Source organism: Pollachius pollachius (assembly GCF_949987615.1).
Source record: "Pollachius pollachius genome assembly, chromosome: 12".
Classification (NCBI taxonomy): Eukaryota; Metazoa; Chordata; class Actinopteri; order Gadiformes; family Gadidae; genus Pollachius; species Pollachius pollachius.
The window spans coordinates 19,918,366-19,937,831 of NC_136945.1; the positions used below are offsets into that span (position 1 = coordinate 19,918,366).

Consider the following 19,466-nt stretch of genomic DNA (forward strand, 5'->3'; position numbering starts at 1 on the left):
TAAATAAATAAATAAGGTTACAGTCCTTCTGTTTTTTTATATCATTAATCAAAACAACCCATTCATTATAGCATAGCAGCATTTGATGTACATTTAAAATGGTCTGCTATGATTGTTGATGGCTCCACCCCTGGTAGTGCTGGTACCAGTGCCCCTAGTGGTCTCTCCAGTGGCTCACGCCCCCCCCCCCCCCCCCCCCCCCTCCTGATCCTCCCCCAGGTGGAGCGTCTCCCAGTCCTGATCCACAGCCCCAGGAAGTCGGACCACCAGCTGTCGGACGACCCGGACAAGACCCCAGCCAGCCACGCCGCCAACACGGACTCTGAGCCCGATGACCTAATCCAGCACGGTACAACATCCCCCCTCCACACACATCGCGCCGCTGTCACACCAAATTTGTACCGGGTGCCAAATTTGTACCGGGTACGTAATCCATTCCAAACCTGCCTGGCAACAGATGATCGCGGACGACCGCGTCGATTGACGTAGGACGGTTCAAGAACATTTGCGGTTAAACACTCAGTTTACTACACATTAAACACAGAGGTTACTAGCTAAATTCGATTAAACAATTAAATGCAATACAAATATAAAGTTAGGAACGCTAATAAATGTAATTTGTAAAGTTAGGGCTATCTGTCTTGTCGCGCTCAATGAACGACTTCGCGAATGTTCTTGAACCTTCCTACGTCAATCGACGCGATCGTCCGCGATCATCTGTTGCCAGGCAGGTTTGGAATGGATTACGTATGGATTACGTACCCGGTACAAATTTGGTGTGACAAATTACATTTATTAGCGTTCCTAACTTTATATTTGTATTGCATTTAATTGTTTAATCGAATTTAGCTAGTAACCTCTGTGTTTAATGTGTAGGAGTGTTTAACCGCGAATGTTCTTGAACCTTCCTACGTCAATCGACGCGATCGTCCGCGATCATCTGTTGCCAGGCAGGTTTGGAATGGATTACGTATGGATTACGTACCCGGTACAAATTTGGCACCTGGTACAAATTTTGTGTGACACCTCCACCTTCATGGCGCTGTCACACCAAAATTGTACCGGGGGCGAAAATAGTACCGCCTACGTAATCTGCGTTCGAAAATTCCAAACCTGCCTGGCAACGGACGATTGCGTCGAACGATGCCGTAGGAAGGTTCATGAACAGTCGAGCTCATTCATTGAGCGTCACAAGACGAAATAACATTAAACAGATAACACTTATTTTACAAATGACATTTATTAGCGTTGCTAACTTTATATTTGTATTGTATTTAATTGTTTAATCGCATTTAGCTAGTAAACTGAGTGTATTAACACAAGCTAGCTAGACTATGATACACTTTAAACACTCTGTTACTAGCTAAATTCAATACAATACAAATATAAAGTAAAAACAAGTGTTATCTGTATTATGTTATTTCGCTTTTGGCAACATGAGCGCGGATGTATGTTGAAACCTGCCTGGCAACGGACAATCGTGTCGAACGATGACGTAATGTTTCGAACGCGGCTTACGTAGGCGGTACAATTTTCGCCCCCGGTACAATTTTGGTGTGACAGCGCCCCCTGGTTCTTCAGGGAGCGAGCGGTGTTCCTATGTGCTCGCCCAGCAGACAACGCCGCCGTCGGAAGGTTACATGGCGTTAACCCCCGTCTGGCGACAACGATACCCTGCCATTTTTAAGAGGAATATAATCAAATGATTCCCTAGTTCTAAAATGTTGGACCGTACCTATTCTAAAATAAGGTAATATCTCCTTTTAGGCGGCACTGCCCATCTTACTGGTTCTTGGTTGGCATTAACAAAGTCATTTAGTGGACACTGAATTAAGTTGAATGTGTGAAAACATCACGTTGGCGCAGGTGGTTGGGAGGCCTCTTGCCCTGTGTGTGTGTGTGTGTGTGTGTGTGTGTGTGTGTGTGTGTAACCCTGTGTGTGTGTGTGTGTGTAACCCTGTGTGTGTGTGTGGGTGTGTAACCCTGTGTGTGTGTGTGTGTGTGTGTAACCCTGTGTGTGTGTGTGTGTGTGTGTAACCCTGTGTGTGTGTGTGTGTGTGTGTGTGTGTTATAACCCCTGTGTGTGTGTTTGTGTGTGTGTGTGTTATAACCCCTGTGTGTGTGTTTGTGTGTGTGTGTGTGTGTTATAACCCCTGTGTGTGTCACCCCTCCAGACGAGGAGGAGGAGGACGAACCCAAGCTGACCTGCGAGTACTGCGGCTGGGTGGACTTCGCCTACAAGTTCAAGGGCTCTAAGAGGTTCTGCTCCGTGGTGTGTGCCAAGAGGTACGTCCGGGGTGGGGTCCACATAACGCTGGGGAAACATCTCATGTGGAGCAGATGATTGTGTTCCTGTCTGCTGTTTATTGTTAACTTGAATAGACATGTTTGTTTGAATCCTATTTTAATAAGATGTAAATAATGTTAAAGGTTTAACACCTTTAACATTATTTACATCTTATTCAAATATAGATTAGACTATATTTGGAGTTGATTGTAGCCAGGTGTTCTCCTGTGTAGTTTTATAGCGTTGCTCTTTATCATTTAATGTAAACTCTATTTAGTTTTTCAGAGGATCTGATTATAGAGATGAGCGTATTTATAACTGGAGTGGTAAGGTGTTGAAAGCCCAGAAAGGTCCGGTATGGAGCCTTTTGCAGACGCTTTTACCCAAAGCGAATTACAATAAGTACATTTGTCAGAAGAGGGTGAAACAATATATCTCTGTCGGTACAGTAAGGATGTTTAAAGAACCAGGTGCCAAGCACTACCAATCGCTACGTTAACCCATTCCCCGTATACAACAAAGACCACTAGGATAAGATGCTACACGATGCAAAGTACTATTTTCAAGTGTCAGTACGTACGACATACAATAAGTGCGTACATTAAGTGTCAGGGCGCACAACATACGACTAAAGGGGATGGGGAGAAGGGAGGCGTCCTCACAGTAGGGTGTGCATTGCTCCGGGGCGGTCCTTCAAGTAGATTGTGTGTTTGTGTTTGACAGGTACAACGTGGGCTGTTCCAAGAGGATGGGGCTCTTCCGTCCGGAGCGGAGCAAACCCACCAACCACTGGCGCAAGAGGACCCAGGCCCGGCCCGCCAGCGAGGCCAAGAAACGGGTACGGACCCCCCTCGACACACGCGTGTCTACATCTCGTCCTTTCACTGGCTCTTTATGCATCTTCTACTTTTGCTCATGTGAGAATCGGTTGATGAAATAGGACTCTGCTGAACTTCGTTCCGTTTCACAAATCCAACTTCTTGAACGCACACACACAAGCAAACACATACACACACGCACACACATATATACACACGTGTACACACACACACGTACACACACACACACACACACACACACACACACACACACACACACACACACACACACAAACACACACACTGTGTACTGTTGTTGTGGTAATAAGTTCCCTATCCCCCTCTGATCAGAAGTGTCCTCTTTGCACTTCCCGGCGGCTTCATAGATTATTCAGCTTCTTCTCACTCAGTTTCCTCTTTTCCATTAACCTTCCAATGTCGCGAGGCGCTGACTCGGCTGCTTGTATAATGACTCGGATTAACAGAACTCTTACGGTGTTTCCTGGAAGAGATAAGACGCACTTTATTAATCCCTAATGGGAAATGGGGGGGGCAAGTGACACGACATGAAAAGGAACCAAACTATCACGGAATCACCATTTTATTACGCTTATTTCTGATTGGTCTAGAGGCGCCTGGTGACTCATCACTCACCAACGCGAGCCTATCGGCGCTGCGGTCGTCTGGCCTGTGTTTGGCCCCGGCCGAGATTGGGACAATGTGGTGGTCGGCTAGTGTGTGTGTGTGTGTGTGTGTGTGTGTGTCTTTGTGTGAGTGTGTGTCTTTGTGTGAGTGTGTGTCTGTGTGCGTGTGTGTCTTTGTGCGTGCGTGTGTGTGTGTGTGCGTGCGTGCGTGCGTGCGTGTTGCTTTCAGCCCGGTGCCCTGGGGATGACCCTACACACCACAAAGTGTGCAGTACTCCCCCCTCACTCCCCCCTCTCTCCCCCCCGTGTCCCCCAGAAGTCCCCCCCGTCCCCCCACCAGACGCAGGGCGGCTCGGTGTCGTCCCCCCACGCCTCCCAGCCCAGCCAGGACGGCTCCACGCCCTGCTCCGACATGTCCAGCTACGAGGAGCCCCCGTCCCCGCTGTCCGCCGCCAGCTCCGGGCCCCCGGCCCCGGCCCCCGCCAACGGGCCCCCGCCGGCGGCCCCGCCCGCCGCCGCCTCCTCCGCCCGCGTCCTCCGGCAGTCCGGCCGCGGGTCGGACCCCGAGGTCCTCGAAGCCCGGGACCTGGACCGCCGCGGCGGCGGTGGCGGCGGTGCGTCCCCTCGCCACTTCCTGCCCTGCGACCCCACCAAGTGGAACGTGGAGGAGGTGTCCGAGTTCATCCGCTCCCTGCCCGGTCAGTGGGGGCTCCGAACGCTGAAGGGTTTGGGTCGCTCTGTAATTGGTTGTCAGTCTGTCCAATGGGATCCGCAGGGGACCTCGTCTTTGGGCCGTGCCCCTTGGCGACACCCCCTTGGCGACGCCCCCTTGGCGACGCCCCTTGGCCACGCCCCCTTGGAGCCTGATATTTGTGAATGGTTTTGGCGATGTCCGGCCATCCTTTATGAGCAGTGCACATTAGGATTCGCATGTCGCCAGATGATACACTACATGAGGTATTAAAGGTGACACATTATACCACCAAATTCTGCCTCCTCTGACAACACAAGGGGGCGTATCAACCTAGATGTGTTCTGGATAGATCAGTCTACCGGCCTACCCAGTGGACTGTAGCAAACGTTGCTCATCTATCCAGCACACACCTAGGTGAACACGCCCACTAGTGATGTCAGAAGAGGCCGATTTTCAGAACGGCTTGTAACGGCTAACCCCACTCCCGCCTGGTGGTACAATATGTCCCCTTTTAAAACGACGGAGAGGGTGGATCAGGTCAGTGACGGGTCTGTTCCCCTCGCAGGCTGCCAGGAGATTGCGGACGAGTTCCGGTCCCAGGAGATCGACGGGCAGGCCCTGCTGCTGCTGAAGGAGGACCACCTGATGAGCACCATGAACATCAAGCTGGGCCCCGCCCTCAAGATCTACGCCCGCATCAACATGCTTAAGGACTCCTAGCAGGCGGCCCCGGCCACCCCGGGGGGTCGTGTCTCGTGTGTCCTTGTGTGCTGGTGGGCGAGCGAGGCAGGGATGAGTGGGAGGGGAGAGAGAGAGAGAGAGAGCCTGCCGGCGAGGACGTGACGTGGGAGCGGCCCCCCGGTTCGGACCAGGCCTGTCTGCGTGGTCGTGGCACGGAGGTCGGGGTTCGTCCTGAGGAAGAGGAGGTGGGAGGTCTGAGGAAGGGCAGGGTGTTTTCAACAACGTCGCCGCGCCGTTTGTCCCGGATTGATCGGAGGAAGGAACGGCGGTTCTCCGGAAACCCGGCGTTCTTTCGGTCGTGCGGTGAAATCGGCAGGGGAGCGGGAACGTCGAAGGATAAGGGGGGGGGGGGGGGGGCGCGGTCGACATTAAGAACTTTCCGATCACGTTTTTAAAACCGCGATCACGTGACCCAACGCGATGACTCGGCCTAACCGCGGCGCTTCGGAGCGCTAGAGAAAGGTTTGTGTTTTGAACTTAACGGAAAATAATGGATTTGGTTTTCAATGCAATAATTGTACGAGGGGACGTGTAGACGGCGGTGAACCCCCGTCGGGGTGACGACCGGTTCAGAGCGGAGGAGAGGCTCCCCGGGGGGCAGTGGGGGGGGCATGCCCCTTGAAGGAGGAGCGCGTTGATGCAGTAATTGCTATTTCGGTACGGTGTGTGTTGTGTGGATCAGAGCGGGAGGGGAGAAGAAGTGCGAAACCCCTCCCGCGTTTGTTCAGCAGACGCTCCGCTGTCAGAATAACCTCGGCAGAGCGACGTCCTGAATACGTATCGCCTCCTCTCGAGTTCAGCGCCGCGCTTCTCAAAAAAATGTCTGCCCCCCATTTTCTTTTCTAGAATCGATCATCATTTTTTGTTTTTATTTATTCCCGGCGTGTCAGAGAAGCTCTTATTATCAATGAAGCCTTTGTTTGTTTGTTTGTGTGTGTGTGTGTGTGTGTGTGTGTGTGTGTGCGCGTGGGCCCGTTTTGACACGGCGCTACTTTTAGCACTTGCTCGTGTGTGGCGGTTGTGTGAGGCTTCGAGACGGGGTGTCATGTGACCTCTGAACGTGGCGTCCGTACGTCGCGGCTCGTGAGCGGCGTTCGCTTTCTAAGTTATCGTTTGTCTTTCTGTTTTTGTATCGTTCTTTTTTTTAAATGTTAATATTATAAAATATGCAATTATGTACATACTATAGCTTGGCGGATATTTGTAATGTTTCGTTTGTTTTTTATATATGTGTTTTGTGACCGTAATGAAAGGCTTATGGTTTTGTTTTCTATATGAGGCTTTTGTCAGATGCTTGTAATTATCAAAGGAAATATTTCTTACACATTTTTCAATGATAAAATAATCTGCAAAAAAACCCTCTTCTCCTTGTGTCTGTGTTATTTAAAATGAGTATGTATAACTCGTCATAACGGGTGGAGCAAGTCTAAGCAAGTTGTAAGTGCAAATTTAAACATTACAATTAACCATCATACTTTATTGTGTAGCCTACAATGAACAGGTAACATAGAAACAAGTACCAAAGATCTACAAATATAACCCACAACATGACCTACATAAACCTTTTAATATACCGGTACATTGAGATTCAGATTAGTGTAGGTAGCAATTAAGAATCCCTGCTATAAGAACGAGGTTAGTCTAATCACTAACCATTCAATGTTCTAAGAGACATCAGGGAACTATTAAAATAACCGATCATTTAACAAATCAAGGCTCCACATTATTGTACACGATAGAATTACAAAATGATCTGTTTCATAGTTATTCGTGATCATTATACTATGATGGAGGAAAAATCCAGCCCTGACAGGACCTATTCATACAGTTTCATCAAAGTTATTTTCATTTAGTTATTCTTCTACATACTTCATAGTTATTCGTGATCATTATACTATGATGGAGGAAAACTCCAGCCCTGACAGGACCTAGGCCTTCAGTTTAGCTCCGTTCGACGGTTCAATAGACCAGATAGTACCGCATTGTTCCACGGTTTCACAACAGATCTGTGCTGAAAGAGGAACAACTTGTCGTGAACATTCTTGATCTTACATAAAAAAGGGGGGCGGGGGGCGGAGGCTGAGGTGCACACTGGAGACACGCCCACTGTTTTGATTCAACTTTGGACTGAACCATTCTCGGGAAATGTGTGATATTAAGATAATCAGCATTTCACTTCAACGAGTGTTGCTGCAAACCTGCAATGAACTGAATGTCTTTGAATTCTCTTTCGTTCGCTTAGAAATGCAAGTTGAAACCAAAATCCCCGGCTGTTGTACCCGGTCCGGACTGTCATTGGTCCGAATGGTTTGGCCCGTTTTTTAAACTCCAGCGCGGATGTTGTTTTAAATCGTCCGCCTCAAACATCTCAGTTAAATCCCATGTTGACGTTACACCTCAACCTGTGACTTCCCCTTAAATGCAAATGTGTAATTTCCATGGTTTGATTGTTGATTAGATCCATTCCTCTCAAAGTCAGTGTTTGGTAAGTAAGCTGTTAAAAAAGCTATTTTAGACGTTTTATTGCAATACAAACTGTATTGACTCAAAGGTGTATTGTGCACCCATGCTCGACATAGTTAATTTAAACGCGTGTATCGGTCCATTGTTTATCAGAGCCTGTTGCAGCCGCAATGCCGAATCACAGGGAGGAACAGGCGGACGAGCCCACGGACGTCCCCCGCCTGGAGGAGCTCGAGTCCCCGGCAGGTAATCCACTTAGTCAGCCTCACTATTTATGGATCCTATTTGAGGAAGATTAGATATTTGGCTTAACGCTTATCCCCCCTCTTGCGTGTCTTTATGTGCGTGTGTGCGTGCGTGCGTGCCTGTGTGTGCGTTTGTATGTGTGTGTGTGTGTGTGTTTGCGCGTGCGCGTGTGCGTGTGTTGATCCGTCTCTTCTCAGGCAGCCCACCCCAGAACGTCTCCTTGTCCCATCTGATGGAATTACAGAGTTGCGTTTCAAACCTCAGCCTCGCGCACGAAATCGTTGTCAACCAAGACTTCCGTTTCAAATCCTCCAGCCCCCCCAAGGACAGGCACGATGAATAAACACCCGAATAAACGCATTCTGAAAATTATCATAATCAATAACTCACGGTTTGAATGGTTTCTGATGTTTGTCGTGTTCCCGCGGCAGTCTGGAGGGCCGGGTGGCGGAGATGGTGCACCGGGCCTTCTGGGACGTCCTGCGGGAGCAGCTGGAGAGCAGCCCCCCCAACCACCGCCAGGCCGTCGCGCTGCTCCGGGAGGTGAAGACGGTGAGTCCCGCCTGGTCCTCACTATTCACAGCTCAGTGTCATGGAGCGTCTCTCCCACACGCCTCCTGCTTTAAATGCATGTTATAAGCTAGTACCTGCGTTTTCCTTCAGAGGTTAAATAAAGTGTTTTCTTCTTATCTTATTTCCTATGGACGGTTACCCGATCGACAGGAGCAGTCTTTTCAATCTGATTTTAGTGAGTTTATTGTGAGTTTAGTGATATATATTTCGATGAGGATGTTTGAAGAGGAATTGGCCCTTGGCCCCTTTTGAAGAGCTCCTCGGCAGGATTACATGTTAATAACAACTTTAAGAAACAACTTTCCACGACCATGGAAAAGTTTAGAGGGGCTGACCCCCTTGCAGTTCAGTTTGAGATATTATTATGCAGCTGCCAAACGTATTGTATAATTTGTGATTTATATTCAGTTATGTAATTTTGAGGAAGGCATTGAAGTGGCGAACTCAAAGAGCTCCGTTTCGTTGTGTTTGGCGCCCCCTCTGGTGATGAGCGGTGTGGCTCCCATAGCGCCACCGTGACCCAGTTGGTTACATTCATAATACTGCAAATGCAAGCGCTTTCATCAGCGGGCCACAGGCTCAATGCCCATGTGTTGCCTCATTTTAGTAAGATAGTGACCTAGTAGACATTTATTTACATGAAATCCTAAAAACACTCCAACATAGAGGCCCACACAAACAAACAAACCAACAGCAAACAACAACATTTCCACTGCAGATGGTGGGACCTGGGGTTAATGGTTCTATTTAAAGTGGCTGACAGTGGGTCATGTGACTGAGGCGGTCATGTGACCGCGTGTTTACGGAGCGGGCACCTGCCACGACAGATGTTTCCATTAATTAGGATCATCTTAGCTAGAAGCTCAAACTCTCTCTCTACAGCTGCTACCTGGTCTCATTACACACACACGTGCATGCACACACACACACACACGCACACAACCGTACACACACACACTTACAGAGACACACACACACACTTACAGAGACACACACTTACAGAGATACACAAACACACACGCACACGCACGCACACAAACACACACACACACACACACACACACACACACTTACAGAAACACACACACACATACACACTTACAGTAACACACAGAGATACAGAAATACACAAACACACATGCAGAAACAAACACACACACAGAAACAAACACACACACACACACACACACACACAAACAGAAACAAACACACACACACACACACACACACAGAAACAAACACCCACGCACACACACACACAAACGCAGGAGCTCTTTAGACTTGCCACCAAGCCCTTTAAAGCTCTTCTAATATCGAGGTGTTTCTTCTATTATCCCCAAACATGACCTGAACAGCGAAGAAGTCATTTAGTTCCACTTCTCTCTCTGAGGACATTAGGATCTACCAATATGCAGTCCAGATTCTACCTCAAGTCCTGCTCCTAACTCCAGACAACACAACCTGCATAAGAAACAGGCAGGGTTCTTCATTCTAAAGTTCCCTTTAGAGTTAGGAACCTGTCATAAGAAACAGGCAGGGTTCTTCATCCTAAAGTTCCCTTTAGAGTTAGGAACCCGTCATATGAAACAGGCAGGGTTCTATACCACGAAGGGATCTATAGCACAAAGAACCCTGCATATGAAACATTTACATTTTCACACATTGACATTCAGGGCATTTAGCGAACGTTTTTTTATCCAAAGCGACTTACAATAAGTACATTTGTCAGAAGAAAGAGTAACAACAATATATCGCTGTCGGTGCAGTAAGGATGTCCATAGAACCAAGTGCCAAGCTCTAACAATCACTAGGTTAACCAATTCCCCGTACACAACAAAGACAGCTAGGATAAGATGCTAAACAATACCGTACTATATTTTGTAAGTGCTCATTTTAAATGCAAGGAAGTACGACATACATAAATGTGTATATCTGCATTAGAGGGGGGTGGGGGGTAACACAATGTGTCACACAGCGCTTTACAATATTGCCTCACATTCACCCATTCACGCACCGACAGCGGAGTCACCCACACAGGCCGACAGCCAGCTTGTCAGGGTGAGGCGCCTTGCTCAGGAACACCTCCACACTAGGAGGAGCCGGGGCTCGAACTAGCAACCTTCCGGTTACCAGCCCACCCGCTCTACCCCCTGAGCTGAATGCCGCCCTGTGCCTGTTAGAAGACGTCTAGTTCTAGTTTGTGTCGCGCTGAGACTAACCCCCGGTCGGGGGGTCCCCCTCCAGATGCTGCTGTCCCTGCTGCTGCCCGCCCACGTGGGGCTAAGGGCCCAGCTCGACCAGGTGCTGGACCTGGAGCTGATCCAGCAGCAGGTGGACCGCGGGTCCCTGGACCTCCAGCGGCTGGCCGCCTTCATCACCTCCACCATGGCAGGCCTGTGCGCCCCCGTCCGGGACCCCGAGATCCGGTCGCTGAGGCTCCTCACCGACCCCGTGGACCTTTTCAGGTCAGGGGTCACGCAAGCCCAGATGAGCTCGGACCCCCGAGCTCATCCATTAGTCTACAGGAAGTTGATCTCAGTTTGTTAATCGATTAATCGTTGAAGTCATTCATCAACTATAAATACCATAGAACGTTTGCTGCTTGATGCTTGAGGAATTTGAATATTTTATCCATGGATCATCATAAACTGAATACTTTAGTTTGACTCCTCCTGCTCCTCCTCTTCCTTCTCTTCCTCCTCCTCCTCCTCCTCCTCCTCCTCCTCCTCCTCTTCCTGCTCCCCCTCCTCCTCCTCCTCCTCCTCCCCCTCCTCCTCCTCCTCCTCCTCCCCCCCCCTCCTCTTCCTGCTCCTCCTCCTCCTCCTCCTCCTCTTCCTGCTCCCCCTCCTCCCCCTCCTCCTCCTCCTCCTCTGCTCCTCAGGGAGGTGCTGCGGGTGCTGGAGCTGATGAAGAAGGACATGGTGAACTTCACGCTGCTCAGCCTGCGGCCGCACCTCGCCCGGCAGGCCGTCCCCTACGAGAGAGCCAAGTTCCAGGAGCTCCTCCACAGACAGCCGGGTGAGGCCGGAGGGGGGGTAGGAGGCGGACCACCATGACCAGGGCTTCTGTCTCCCTCTCTCTCTCTCTCTCTCTCTCTCTCTCTCTCTCTCTCTCCCTCCCTCTCTCTCTCTCTCTGTCTCTCTCTCTCTCTCTCTCTGTCTCTGTCTGTCTGTCTGTGTCTCTCTCTCTCTCTGTCTGTCTGTCTGTCTGTCTGTCTGTCTGTGTCTCTCTCTCTCTCTCTCTCTCTCTCTCTCTCTCTCTCTCGCCTTTGTCAACCATGAGATTGCAGCAGATAATCCTCTCATTCCCCCCCTCCCCTCCTTATGTACAATCGTGAAGTCGTTTTGGGGGAGGTCGCTGCTCCAGGTTCTCTGGACCCCCCCTAGTGGTGACCTGGTGGTAGTGCTCTAACCCTGTCCTCCTCTCCTCTGGGGTCCTGCTCCAGGTTCTCTGGACCCCCCCTAGTGGTGACCTGGTGGTAGTGCTCTAACCCTGTCCTCCTCTCCTCTGGGGTCCTGCTCCAGGTTCTCTGGACCCCCCCTAGTGGTGACCTGGTGGTAGTGCTCTAACCCTGTCCTCCTCTCCTCTGGGGTCCTGCTCCAGGTTCTCTGGACCCCCCCTAGTGGTGACCTGGTGGTAGTGCTCTAACCCTGTCCTCCTCTCCTCTAGGGTCCTGCTCCAGGTTCTCTGGACCCCCCCCCTAGTGGTGACCTGGTGGTAGTGCTCTAACCCTGTCCTCCTCTCCTCTGGGGTCCTGCTCCAGGTTCTCTGGACCCCCCCCTAGTGGTGACCTGGTGGTAGTGCTCTAACCCTGTCCTCCTCTCCTCTGGGGTCCTGCTCCAGGTTCTCTGGACCCCCCCCTAGTGGTGACCTGGTGGTAGTGCTCTAACCCTGTCCTCCTCTCCTCTGGGGTCCTGCTCCAGGTTCTCTGGACCACACCTCCTCCTGGCTGCAGAGGGCCGCCCAGGAGGAGCGGGCCGCGCTGACCCCCAGCCCCCCTGGCTCTGACCCGGGGGGCCGGAGGTCCCTTAGCCCCTCAGCCGTCCTGAACCGGGCCTACATGGGTCTGCTGCACTGGGACCCCCAGGACCACCGCTACCCTGAGGTTAGTCCGGGCCAGCTGGACTGGCAGGCTAGCAGGACTAGCCTGGGCTCGCTGGGCTAACCGGCTAGCTGGACTAGCCTGGGCTCGCTGGGCTAACAGGCTAGCTGGACTAGCATGGGCTAACCTGGGCTAGCATGGGCTAACCTGGGCTAGCAGGCTAGCTGGACATCTGGTCATTAAGGGTACCTTAGGGTATCAAGTACCTGAATTCAATGCATGTTACTCTGAATAAAAATGAATGTTGAAATACTATTTGTTGAAAGTCCAAATAGTCGTTTGGTATGCATGAGCTGCATTTATGATGTATTCAAGCCATATAGTATTGTGATGATGTGACAACGACAAACGTCTAACCCCAGCTCTGGGTTGAACTATACACTGAGTAAGCACGCCTCTCCCTCCAACAGACTGTGCTGATGGACAGAGACCGCTTGGACACACTGGGTCAGAGAGTAGACCTGCTGGCGCTGCAGGCTGCAGTACTGCTGCTGACCAGCGCCCAGTGCGGGGGCGCTGTTCTCTCCCTGCCCGGGTTTGTAGGTAAACTCAAGCAGACCATCGCTGCCCTGCTGGAGGGCAGCCAGGCCAGGTAAGAGACGGAGAGGCGAGGTGATGTGTGTGTGTGTGTGCACGGCCCGTCGTCGTGGGAACACGGACTGTTTGAGGAAGAGGCGGACGGAGGGCGACAGCAGGCGGCTAGCTTGTCGCGGCGGATCGCGCTGACCTCATTCTATCCGTTTCCGTAGAAACGCCCTGTCAGAGCGTGTTGATTCGATAAGGCCTCGGAGGCCCAGACACCTGGCCGCACCGGGCAGCTCGGGGAGGGAGGGGGAAACACAACGGTATAGACTTAAAATAACAACCAACGTCCCCCTGAATAATTCCCATTTGAATTTTAATTTCATAAGAAATACATTGTAAGATTGATACAGATCAATAAATTAAAAATGTCGGTCTCTATCCTATTCACCATTTAATTATTTATATATATATGTATAATTTTGCAGCAGTCAAAGTGTTAGCCCAAAAAATGGTTTCACAAATTATTTTGCTAACATTTTGACTGCTGAATAATTAGATAGTACATGTGTTTGTATAATCTATAAATCATATCATTTACACACATATTTACACACATTACGCAACATCATTTAATCTAAAATGAATTATGTGGCAGTTGGATCAGCCTCAGTTGGATCAGGCTGATCCAACTGAGGCTGACCCACTGAATCCATTGGATTCAGTGGGTCTGACCCGTGTTTCTCTTTAGGGAGGCCGACCTGAAGGGGGCGCTGCAGGCTGTAGGGGAGCAGGTGCTGGTCCTGGTGGCCCCCGCCCTGGAGGCCCTGGGCGGGCCCCCGCTGTCCCAGCAGGGCCAGGACGCGCTGAGGGGCCAGATAGCAGACCTCTGGAGACCATCCAACCCCATCCGGACCCTCATAGGTCAGAGGTCACACACGCTGTACTCAATCCTCCCATCACTGAAGGGCCAGAACGACAGGGCTCAATCCGCTAGTGGGCTAACCTGGTAGGCTAACCAGGAAGGCTAACCATCCTGACCGGGGAGGCTAACCTGGTAGGCTAACCAGAAAAGCTTACCAGGTAGGCTAACCAGGCTAACCAGGAATGCTAACCATACTGACCGGGGAGGCTAACCTAGTAGGCTAATCAGAAAAGCTTACCAGGTAGGCTAACCAGGAAGGCTAACCATCCTGACCAGGGAGGCTAACCTGGTAGGCTAGCCAGGTAGGCTAACCAGGCTAACCAGGAAGGCTAACCATCCTGACCGGGGAGGCTAACCTGGTAGGCTAACCGGGTAGGCTAACCATGCTATCCACGTAGGCTAACCAGGAATGCTAATCAGCCTGACCAAGGAGGCTAACCTGGTAGGCTAACCATGCTACCAGGTAGGCTAACCATGCTTTCCAGGTAGGCTAACCTGGTAGGCTAACCAGGTAGGCTAACCAGGTATGCTAACCAGTAGACGCCGTAGTGCCAGTAGGTTCCGTAGTGCGCTGCCCAGCGTGGTGTAGTGCTATGCTACGTCCGCGGTGGTGCCGCAGCGTAACCTGCTGATGCTGCCCTCCCCCCTCTCTCTTTCACCCCCTGCCCTCCCCCCTCTCTCTTTCACCCCCTGCCCTCCCCCCTCTCTCTTTCACCCCCTGCCCCGGCCACAGACGCCCCCCCCACCCATGTATATTTCATAAAGTAATGCACCTTATCCCCCAGAGGGCTCGGGGCTATGGAGGTTTTTAGAAGCGGGGGAACACATGCATTGTTGATGCCCTGGCTCAACGGGCCCGAGGCAGAGCCGATACAATATTAACACGGACCGCTGAACTCTTGTTAGCTTAACCAACAGCCTCAGAGTCAACAGGGCACGGAGAGGAGGGGGGGGGAACGTATAGCGAGGGGGATGGTAAACACACAACGCACAGTGCACAACGGAAAACGCACGACACACAACACACAACACATGACGCACAACACACAACGCACAACACACATCACGCGACGCACAACACACATCACGCGACGCACAACACACAATACACAACGCACAACGAACGCACAACGCACGACGCACATCACACGACGCACAACGCACAGCGAACGCACAACACACAACACCCATCACGCGGCGCCCAGCGCGGAGGACGTGGCGTTGGGAGGCTGTTTGGGCTGTTGCTAGGAGACCGCAGCCCTATTTATAGAGAGGGCGCCGTGTACGATTGAGTTAGCCGCGGAGTGCTAATTATACACTGGGTTGAATCGTTTTTTATAGCGCTGATTCATTAGCTGGGTTTTCTGTATTTGTTTGTGTTTAGTTCTGTGTGTCTGTGTTTATATGTTTATTTATATATTTATGGTATATTTAGAGTCGCAGCCAGAGATGCGTTTTAGATGCCACAGACTTTTTACATCACAGTCACGTTCCTATTCGTTATTTTAGGCAATTATTTTGATGTGCTCTGCTGCAGGCGAAACACACACACACACACACACACACATAAACACACATACAGACACACACAGATACACACCAAACACATTAACACAGATACACACAAACACAGATACACACATACACATACAAACACACACACGTACAAACACACACAAACACAGATACAAACACGTAAATACACACACGCTCACGCACACAAACACAAGCACACATACACACGCACAGATACACACAAACACACACACACACACAAACTGACACGTGTACACATACAGACAAGCATACAAACCCAGATACACACACATAAATACACAACGCATAAGAACACAAACGCATGCACATATATACCCACAGACTTAAACACGTGCATACACATAAAAAATAAGCACACACGCACACACACACACACACACACACACACACACACACACACACACACACACACACACACCCGGCCCCCCTCTCAGTGGCTCCCTCCTCCGTCCCACAGGGGAGCGGGTTCAGGGTTTCCTGCAGGCGACGCTGGAGGCTGGCCCAGGCAGGAAGGCCCCAGACCCTCCCGCCATGCTGGGCCCCCAGGGGCCCGATCTGGAGGAGCTGGGGGCCCGCTTCAGCCGGCTGGTCCACTTCAACCGGTCGGTGTTCGGCCCCCACTACGCCCCCGTCCTCAGGGGGCTGCTGTTCCCCCCCCGGGGGGAGGAGGGCAGGGAGGTGGGGCGCTAGACCTCCGGTCCCCCCTGTCCTGGGGGGGGGGGGGGGGGGTTTGAGTGTAAATAGAGGGGTGATGTCATTTTTAAAAAAGAAGAAACTGCAAGGAGAATCTTCCGGTCGATTTGTTTAACGGACGAATGTGGTGCAATGAAATGGGCAAATATATCTATATTTTTAATACTTTCTTCCTTTTCTTTTTAATGAGTTGGTTTTTAAAGGACATGCGAATGTTTTTTCTACTGAGAAAAAGCCTCCATCTTGTATCAATTTACCTTTACTGTACATATAAAGTACATGGGCGCTTCATAGCTCACTGGTGTGCGACCCTGAATGATGTGTAAATACATAATGTTTAACCAAAGCTGTGGTCTATCAGGCCGAGATATATCTATTTTTGTACTTTCTGAGATGTTTTTGAGTGGGCATTATGGGTTAAAAGGTTCATAAGTAGTTTGGCAGAAAGATTTGGAGGGTGGTGTTTAGTCAATATATCAGATGGCCTCTACAGAACAGATCAGTTTTAAAGGAAATTATTTCATCATCACAGCACACAACAACCCAGGCTGGGGATGGAGCTCTGGGCAAGTTTATTCAGATCATTGAGACTTCAATCCCAAACATCACGGGATTCCCTCGTGTGAGAGTAGAGACGGAGTAGAGATGGATGCAATATATAGTTGGATTAGAGAGAGTAGAGATATAGTAAGATTAGATATAGAGAAGATAGATTAGAGATAGTTTAGATATCGACATGGTGGATCCTGCTATTCCTTCTGGTGACCTCTGACCTCAGGGTCAAACAGAGTATGACTCATATACTGTGTATACTATATTCTCAAATATGTACTCCATATTAAAGCTGAAATGATGAAGCCTTTACTTAATGTTTGACTCTAACTTTATCAGACAACATTCAGTATCAGTTATCTACGCAAACCCGTGGGATCTCATTTACCAGAGAACACTTGTCTTGTCTTCTGTTGAATATGTTGTTTGTTTTTGTTGTCGGATTTGTCAGATGTTTTAAAGATCTGAAAGATTTGTGTATGACTATGAGGTTCTTCTAAAGAGGAGTCATGTTGTGAAAATAAACCAATGTACTTTTAAAGTCACTCAATATGATATATATCTATAAAAAACTATATATAATACATACAAAAATAGATAAAAATATATATGATTAAAATCAGCAATTCATGCATGTATGTAATATTTATATATATATATATATATAAAAAAGAAATGTCCAGACAGTGTTTTTTGTAGTTGTATTATTTAATTTATATATATATATATTGCTTTGAAATTTGAAACAGTAATCACATTATCATCGACAAACCGAACTCTGTCCACAAACATGGGAGAAAGCATTAGAGATGCTGGTACAAATCCTCTGTTTTTTCTACTTTTCAAATCCCCCTCCTCCTAACTCCATCTGACCTTCGACCTTTGACCCTGAATGAAGAGACGCGGGTGGCTATGCTACACGGCCCTCGGCAGCGGGCAGGTGATGCAACACCTGACCCATCACATGCAGGTCAGCGGACCACCTGACCTTTCTGCTTGACCTTTAGTCAAGCAGGTGGGGGGGGGAGGGGGGGGGGGGCAGTCGGCCAATCACACGAGCTTAACAGACCACACCTCCTCTCGTGTCGGGCATTCATATGAGGAGGGGGGGGGGGGGGGGCTCGTGTGTGTCGAGGTAGCTCTCGTCTCTCCCTTTCCTTCGTCGCTCCTCTTCGTCACGCTCGTTCTCGCGGCGCGTTCTACGATTCTCTCCGCATGCAAGCGTCCAGCCCCGTATCACGCACACACTCACACATGCGCTCACACACGCTGAAATACACACAGACATGCTCACGCACACACACACACACAGGCACACAAACAGATATGCTCACACACATACTCAGGCTGACATGCTCACGCACACAGATTCACACAAATCAGTCACGCACGCACGCAGACATACTAACACTCGCAGACACACACACGCAGACACACATAGCATGGGCAGACACACGTACACTCAGACACTCACTCAGACACACACACACTCACACACACGTAGCCACTCACACACACAGACACACACTCGGACACAAACACACACTCACGCGGACATACACATACTCAGACAAACCCATGCACACTCATATACTCACACACACGCAGACACACACACACAGACACACACACGCACACACTCACACAGACAAACACACACACACACACACACACACACAACACCATCACACGCACACACTCACACACTCAGACACACACCCTTGCGTGCCCGCTCGGCGCCCGCCTCTCACAGCCTGGTGTCCGGGAACCGGAACGATGGCGTGAGCTACACAGGGGGGAGGGATGGGGGGAGAACAGGGCGTTAGAGGAGAACAGGGAACATGCAGACAGCGTGGCAGAGGGCACGCTGCGTGCGGCGTGTGTGTGTGCGTGTGTGTGTGCGTGACGTGTGTGCGTGACCTGTGGAGGAACAGATGGAGAGAGAGTCGTTGTGCGCTTTGTGTTGTTTTCATCTCTTTATTAGCCTCGAGTTCATCGATGTGGAGAAACAGGTTCAAGGTGTGTGTGTGTGTGTGCGTGCGTGCGTGCGTGTGTGTGTGTGTGTTTGATGAGGAGGGAGACATGATGAGAGGGGGGGAGCATTCATAGTTACATGGGTTTGGGGGGGGGAGTGAACCGATAACCCAGAGGGAGGGGGGGGGGGGGGGGATAGACAAGGCTCCATCAGAAACAAAGACCCGGACTGGGGAGGGGGGGAGGGCTCCAGGGTCATGCAGGCTCCCGGGAAACAGCAGCTTCGTAACAATCAGGACAGAACAACATAACCCGGTCAGGACCACAGAGCTCTCTCTCTCTCTCTCTCTCTCTCGCGCTCTCTCTCTCTCTCTCTCTCTCTCTCTCTCTCTCTCGCGCTCTCTCTCTCTCTCTCTCTCTCACACACAAACAGAATCCAGGACACCAGTGATGTAAGCACCACAGCCCCAGTAGGCTCACGAGAGACTGTGTGTGTGTGTGTGTGTGTGTGTGTGTGTGTGTGTGTATGTGCTTGAGAAAGTGTGTCCTTGGCTGTATGTGTGTGTGTGTGTGAAGATGTGTGTGTGAGAACGTGTGTGTGTGTGTGCTTGAGAAAGTGTGTCTGTGGCTTTGTGTGTGTGTGTGTGTGTGTAAAGCCCACAAGAGGACTGTGAG

General features: G+C 50.2%; 2 protein-coding genes across 2 annotated transcripts in view; both read left to right on the forward strand.

Moving 5' to 3' along the window:
• LOC307083748 (polyhomeotic-like protein 2) overlaps positions 1-6,534 on the forward strand; it is a 34,088-nt gene extending 27,554 nt beyond the window's left edge. The window contains exons 11-15 of the mRNA XM_079747701.1: positions 220-349; positions 2,175-2,286; positions 3,011-3,125; positions 4,066-4,447; positions 5,009-6,534. Of these exons, the coding sequence (XP_079603827.1) occupies positions 220-349; positions 2,175-2,286; positions 3,011-3,125; positions 4,066-4,447; positions 5,009-5,163 (894 nt within the window). The 3' untranslated portion in view covers positions 5,164-6,534. The remainder of the gene's footprint in view (positions 1-219; positions 350-2,174; positions 2,287-3,010; positions 3,126-4,065; positions 4,448-5,008) is intronic.
• Positions 6,535-7,544: 1,010 nt separating this feature from the next.
• Positions 7,545-16,292, forward strand: LOC307083830 (T-complex protein 11-like protein 1). The gene is made up of 10 exons (XM_079747833.1): positions 7,545-7,669; positions 7,801-7,893; positions 8,091-8,223; positions 8,325-8,445; positions 10,711-10,931; positions 11,348-11,484; positions 12,390-12,571; positions 12,979-13,160; positions 13,842-14,014; positions 16,030-16,292. The coding sequence occupies exons 2-10, from the start codon at positions 7,818-7,820 to the stop codon at positions 16,260-16,262; spliced, it is 1,458 nt and encodes a 485-aa protein (XP_079603959.1). The 5' UTR covers positions 7,545-7,669; positions 7,801-7,817; the 3' UTR covers positions 16,263-16,292.
• Positions 16,293-19,466: the final 3,174 nt, after the last annotated feature.